This window comes from Vanellus vanellus, assembly GCF_965231255.1.
Source record: "Vanellus vanellus genome assembly, chromosome: Z".
NCBI classification, from domain to species: domain Eukaryota; kingdom Metazoa; phylum Chordata; class Aves; order Charadriiformes; family Charadriidae; genus Vanellus; species Vanellus vanellus.
The window spans coordinates 34,501,087-34,508,339 of NC_138908.1; the positions used below are offsets into that span (position 1 = coordinate 34,501,087).

The window sequence follows — 7,253 nt, forward strand, 5'->3', positions numbered from 1 at the left end:
CCTGTGTAAGAGATGGAGCTTAGAAAGAGTTCAAATTTGGACACAGATGAAATTCAGGCAGGTGAACTTAGGATAAGAACAAAAGCAAAGCCAAACTGCAAAAATGTCATGCTGGGTGTTGTGCCTTTGATCAAGAGGTTTCAGGCAGAAGATCCTCACCTGGCATGAAGCCACATGGCCTCATAGCATCTCATGGAACTCTGCTGAGTCAAACCAGCTGAGAGTCTCACACTTTTTGTCCTCTTCCTTTGGGCCAAGCTCTGTACTGGCACCTGAGCTTCATTTTCAGAAATCCCCTTTGACCATTACCCTTCCCACAGAAACTTATGAAGGAATAGAGGCAAATTTTGCAGAGCAGTCATGAACACTAAGCCAGACAGTCCTCTCTGTCAGCATTTGTTCCCACACAAAGACTAATAACACTCCATGTTTCTTTGCAGATAGACCTACCAGCCAGGGTAACTAGCACCCAAGGAGTGGAGCAGCACAAAGCTGCTGGAATGGTGCTGCAAGTCCTCCTCTGACTACTCCCCATGATTAAAGTTAGCAGAACCTGGCTCTAGATTTTGTCCCAACTTTGCTTTCCTCCTTAGCCTAAGACAGTCAGATTGCCAGAAGAGAGTGAAGCCCCAAGAGGACTGTCCCTCACTTCCTTTCCTTTCTCTCTTCCTGTCTGTGTGCACCCCAGGTTCTGGTAAACCCCTGCCAGAAGTGCAGCACCCATTTTCCTTTTGAGAAAATACTTGCAAATGCATTTTGTTTCTGGCAGCCCCCTGGTCTCTGAATCCCATTCCTGGATTCACTCCAGGAAGTTATTCTGGCAAATAATTTACAGCATCTCCATGGCTCTTCTGAGGCAAACAGAACTTGGGAGCTTTGCCGTGCTCCTTCTGCTCTCAAACATCTTTGTCCAGAGTCCCAGAAGTCAGCAGTTTTATAGGATTAATAGCAACAGGAAAGTTTTCCTGGTAGCCCTGTGTGAGGATGCCATGGATCTTAAGTGATCCCTGCCTTTTCCCTCCCGGCCCATGAGACCAGCTGTGTTCACAGGTCAGCACTGTTCCTGTGCTTGCAAACTCTCCCCATCTCTTTTCCTCAGGTATGTCTCAGCTATGACGACACCAGCTCGCATGTCTCCCGTTGATTTCCACACTCCAACTTCTCCCAAGTCACCCCCTTCCAAAATGTCACCACCAGCTTCCAGCTTGACCATCTCTATCCCTTCGGTGGCAGTAAGTCCCTTCATAGAAGAGGAGCGACCGCTGCTCCTGGTGACCCCACCACGGCTACGTGAGAAGTATGACCACCACCTTCAGCAGTTCAACTCCTTCCACCACAATGCTGCCCACGAGAGCAACAGCCTGCCACCAAGTCCTCTGCGAATAGTGGAGGATGAAGAGTATGAGACCACGCAGGAGTACGAACCAGCACAGGAGCCTCCAAAGAAACTCACCAACAGCCGGAGGGTCAAAAGAACAAAGCCCAATGGCCACATTTCCAGCAGGGTGGAAGTGGACTCTGACACAAGCTCTGAGAGCAGCAGCTCTGAGACCGAAACCGAAGATGAAAGAATAGGCGAGGATACACCATTCCTGAGCATACCGAACCCCATGGCAACCAGTCTGGAGCCAGCCGCTGCCTACCGGCTGGCTGAAAACAGGACTAACCCGGCAAATCGCTTCTCCACACCAGAAGAGTTGCAAGCAAGGTTGTCCAGTGTGATAGCTAACCAAGACCCTATTGCTGTATAAAACACATAGATTCACATGTAAAACTTTATTTTATATAATGAAGTATTCCACCTTTAAATTAAACAATTTATTTTATTTTAGCAATTCCGCTGATAGAAAACAGGAGAGGAAAAAAACTTTTATAAATTAAATATACGTATGTACAAATGTGTTATGTGCCATATGTAGCAATTTTTTACAGTATTTCAAAAATGGGGAAAGATATCAATGGTGCCTTTATGTTATGTTACGTTGAGAGCAAGTTTTGTACAGTTACAATGATTGCTGTCCCATAGTATTTTGCAAAACCTTCTAGCCCTCAATTGTCCTGGCTTTTTTGTGCACTGCATTATAATGACTGGATGTATGATTTGCAAGAATTGCAGAAGTCCCTCTGGTCGCTTGTTGTAGAATCCCCAGATCAAAAAGCCCTGTAATGGCACTCCCACCCTACCCACCTCACCAGAAACACACACACGCACACACACACACATGCACAGAGAAAAAAAAGGAAAAAAAAAAGTTGAAAAAATAACAAAAAATATTTTCTTCTATAGGAAGTTTTATTTGCTTTCCGTATATGAAATGAGTTTTGTCTGCTCTCTGCCAGCCAAAAGGTTTGCTTCTTTGAGCACTGGGATAATAGTAGATCCAACAGCATGCTACTATTAATTACAGCAGGATAACAAAAAAAAAAAAAAAAACAAGAAAAAAAAACACAAAAAAAACAACCAAACAAAAAAAAGCCAACCTGCATTAAATAATGTTACTTATAGAAAGAAAGTAATACTGTGATTTTAAACCAAATATATTATTAATCAGAGGTCAGCTTGTAATCACTAGGAGCTGCCATTTCATTATTTTCCAGATATTAATTGTTCTAGTTATCCCTTGGAAAAAGGGTTTAGGTTAGCTGAGGCTTTGAACCCAATAGTCTATTAAGAAAAAAAGGAAAAAAAAAAGAAAAAAAAAAGAAAAAAGAGAAAAAAATATTTATATTAGTTTAAGTTAATGGGGCAAATATAATAGCAGATATCTGTAACCAAGCAAGGAAGAGATCTAGCTGGAAAACAAATGCCACTAATAAAAGTGCAATCAGTTTTCACCTCTATTTTTTATTGTTGATTTCTAATAGATGATTTATCCTTTTGTTTCCTCTCAGTTTTCTCCCCTTTCTTCTCCTCCTCAGAAAGAATGCTGACAAGCTTCTAGCAATACCTAGTTAGAGTTGCTGTTGGAGTAAGGGTTACTCTTGGACACAGAATTTACTTCCAGGGAAGAACTGATTTGCTGACTGGTTAAAAAGTATAGGCAAGTAGTAAGGACATAGCAAAAGCATGGAGTTCATTTCTACTCGCCTTTATTGACTCCACTATTTGGGCTGAGAGAGGCAAGGCTGATGCAAAGCCCATTTATAATGGCAAGCACACCGTGTGGGTTACAGCCGTAGTGTGCATGGCTATTTGATATCAGTGTTTATATAGCCAGCAATGGCCTTGAAGTCTTTGACTAGTAATCAACAAGGATGCTATCAGTGCTGGAGCAGTTGCATCCATTCAGACAGAAGCAAATGGCCTCTTTTGCACTGAATTCCTACCAGTTTAGTCAGGGTCACTCTGCCTCTTCTTTTGATTTTTGTCGTGTGTTCAGCTGGCACAGCATAGACTCAGGATTGATGTGGAAAACAAATGTTTTTCCTAGACTCCGGGGATTCTGAAAATGAGAACATATGTTCTACAGGTATTACTGAACTCTAAATAAGAGCCATGTCAAGAGAAAATGAATTTCAGCCAAACTACACTCATCCTTTGGGCCACATTCTGGTCCCAGTTAAATGAAGAGACATAAGTCAAGGAAATTTTGTGAGATGTAAACCCGAAGAACTAAAGTTCCTCAGTAAATTGTTCAAGCATATGCTTATGCTCATCCCAGCAAAAGTTATCTTCAGCATATGCTAGACACTCATTGACGCATCCAGTGCATGCATGAAGTTAAGCATATGCTTAAGAGTTTTTGCTGAACAAGGTGTCCTATTGATTTGAAACGTAGTCTATATACAAAGTCTAGTAAATGACGCTGTTTATCAGGGTGATGAAAATCAGTGAGTTGCTCACTGTATAAATCGACCACATCACATTAGTAAGAACATGGGTGAATCTTCTGATCACCAGATTCAGCAGAAGAAGAAACTTAGTATAGGAAGAAGTTGATGACAAAGTTGTACGCTAGGATGTTGGTGGTAGAAGCAAAAGGCTAGGAAACTAGCACAGCTTTGGGCTACGTGGTGGCTGAAATAGCACTGCTTATTTGAGAAGTCTGTGGGAGATGGCAAAGTTTGTCAAATACATTATGTCTGGAATAAGTCCCCTTTGCCATTTTTTCCCTAGCTGGCATGTACTTGAACACACTTTGCCTTTGCAGACCAAACCAAAAGCTCTCTACAAATTCTAGATACCATACACTCATTTTCATCCCTTTAGTCATGCATATTTATCTGCAATACCATGCAGCAGAACATCCACCTCCCTAGTAACCCTGCAACTCAGTAATACAGAGGGCCAGGTAGGCTTTCCTGATGCAGACTACCAGTTTCCAAAGGATTTGCACTGCTGAGTTTCCAGAGGCACTTGAAAATCTGTCCTTTCAATAAGGTATCTGATACCTTAAAGATCTTACAGGACAGACAAGACAGAAAAAGGGTGGCAGAGGAACAAGAGATTTGCCCCCAAATCACCCATTTTAGTGGCAGAATAGAGATTATAACACAGGTCTTCTGCATTCTCCTCCAGTATAGATCATCAACAAGGCCAGATCTCATTGAAGTGTCTGTCATAGCCCAGACAAATTAATCAAGATGGAAAGGGAACTTGCCTTGAAGTGGAGTAAATTATTTGACTACTAACACTGTTGTTATAGAGGGCCAGTATGAAACAAAGGAGCAATTGCATGCTTGGGAGCTGTACATGTGAGATTTATTCAGCATAGGTCTAGGGGAAAATATCACACCTCTTCTGTTGCAGTGCCTCAAAGCCAAAGTGGTGTGCAGTCCCTGCTCCTCCTCCCCCTGGTACCTATAGTAGTGTGTTATAAGGTAAGCATGAAATGAGGCTGGGGACTTCACATAGACCTAAGAACAAGAAAATACAATTGGGGATATGGCTGCCTAAGCCCTTAGGTCTTTGGGGAGAACCCAGCCTTACGGCACAATTCATGCAACAGCAAGTGATGGGTGTTTCCCTGGCTTGGCACTCACAGAAGTGGGAGCAGGACATGGCCCCTCACCTCTGGACTTGCTTTTAGCATGCTGTGAGGGTGCTCCACATCAGTCAAGTCCACATCCCGAAGTTAGCAATTCTGCATGGCCACAGGTTCTGCTGGCAGGCTGCAGCCAGTTCCTGCTGGCCAAGGGGCTGGAGACTGCAGCAGCATGGAGCAGAGCAGCAAGTGCCTACGGGAAAGGCCAGCTCCCCTGTTGGGGATATTCACTTCATTACCCAGACCTCTGAGCTAGGCAGTCCCAACACCCTTGAGCCATCACTGTGTAACCCTTGCCAACTTCTGGCTGAAAGTCATGGCAAGGAGAAACATACTTTGAAGAGGGGGAAAATATTCCAGTGGTGGCAGAGTTGTTTAGATTGTCCTGGTTTCTTTCCATGTCATTTAACTTGAGCTGTGAGTTTTCCCTGTGTATGTGTTTATATGCAGGAATTATTCCAGGATAAAAAGTTTCCTTCAGGGGTGTATAGCTGAGATATGTTGTGCACAACCTGGTACAGCCTGCCTGTTCAGCTGGTGTAAATCATTACAGCTCCACAGGGGTTCTCATAGAACAGAGAAAAACCTACCCCCTCATCTTGGCCCAGCTATTCCCTTCCTCACTTGAGCCACCCCAACACCCCCAGGTTTAAGAGATCAATCACTGCCTTTACCAGGGAAACAGGAAAGCTCCTTCTCTTCCCAGTCCTCCAAAAGAACAACGCTGCATCTCCCTGCTTCTCTCACACATATTGCAAGCAGTTTCCTGAGAATCCAGGATAGCAAACTTGTGTCCCCTCAAAGGGCACACTTTTCAGCCTGTTGAGCACTTCTTGGCCCTGCAGTGTGGCTGCTTACCATCAGCTGGGACTTACTTCTAGTAAGAAACAAAAAAAGCACCTATGAAACGCTGCAGAGAAGGGCAGACAAAGAACATGGCCAATTATCATCATTTGTAATTCTCTATTCTACTGTAAATACATCTTGTACATACTTGGATGTTTTCATCATTTACTGTCTTTATGGATTATGTGTTAAATGAGACTCTCTTAGTTTATTGTGTAACACTGTAAATAACATAACGTCCTTTATTATTTATGCATAGGCATCTAACACGCGGAGAAAGTTATCCTTATATTATTTTAAGATAAATGTCAAAAATATGTTGCATTTTTCTTTTTGCTTTGAAAAAATTGTAATATATCCTCTTTTTCCCCTCTTTTCCTTTAAAAGAAAAATGAATGCTAATTTATTGTTCAGGAGAGAAAGGGGATGTAACTGAAAGGCAAACTGTTCAAAGAACATGCTATGGAAGCCACAAGCTACTGATAAACTAAAGAATTTATTATCCCAAATACAGCAATAAGTAATTGTTGATTTATTAAGGTTTTGTTATTCATTTTCAGTAAAAGAGGTGCTGGATTAAATTGTTTATGTGTTGTACTGGCCCAGCTGCTCAGCAGACTGTGTCAGGTCACTAGCCACCATTTTTCTGGATCCAAACATTGTTGTAAAGGTCTTGTTCTGTCTTTGTGGGCCACTGTTCCCTGAGTTTTCTGACTCATCCCTATGGAGGTCTCTGGCAGAAACTCTTGCTCCTATGTACAGCATTTTTAGTTTCTTAAATTAGAATTATTAGCTTTACCCTGGCCATTACTACTCAAGGCAGATAAGGGATTGGGGGGGAGCAGAAACGACACAGTCTTGGGGCTGTGAGAGTCTGCTTTGCAAATATATCACCTCATTGCTCAGTAACAGTCAATAAAGCAAATCAGATACTAGGAATTATTAGATGACATCACCATGCCACAGTATAAATTCATGATTCGTGCAGATCTTAAACACAATGCGCGGTCCTGGTTGTCTTGTCTTAGAATAGAAATAGCATAACAGGGAAAGGTTTGGAGGGCAATGTGGGTGAACAAATATTCCAGAGCCGGTGAGGTCCAGAGTGCACTGAGTAGGCTGGGTCTCATTAGTCTGGAAGAAAGGACAGCTGAGGAGAGGTATCACAATGGTCTATGGAAACACTATTATCTTGTAGAGGGTAGGAAAGAACTGGCTGTTCAGTACCTCTTCCAATACAAGAAATTCAGTTACGAATCAAAAGTACTGGGCACCATATTCAGAAAGATGTGGCTCTTCACATGAGGTGGAGGGAACTTTAAGAACTCCTTGCAGCAAGAGGTTGTGGATCATAAAAGTTTCCATGGGTTCAAGGGAGGGTCCAGATCTTAGACAGTAATCCAATGAGAATTACTAAATCCA

At 42.5% G+C, this 7,253-nt stretch overlaps 1 protein-coding gene across 4 annotated transcripts in view; it reads left to right on the forward strand.

Moving 5' to 3' along the window:
• Positions 1–1,852, forward strand: part of NRG1 (neuregulin 1) — a gene marked incomplete at its 5' end in the record, with an annotated part of 184,635 nt that extends 182,783 nt beyond the window's left edge. For all 4 annotated transcript variants that reach the window (XM_082497200.1, XM_082497201.1, XM_082497198.1 and 1 more), the window contains one exon: positions 1,100–1,852. In XM_082497200.1, the coding sequence (XP_082353326.1) occupies positions 1,100–1,751 (652 nt within the window). In that variant the 3' untranslated portion in view covers positions 1,752–1,852. The remainder of the gene's footprint in view (positions 1–1,099) is intronic.
• Between the last annotated feature and the right edge of the window lie 5,401 nt (positions 1,853–7,253).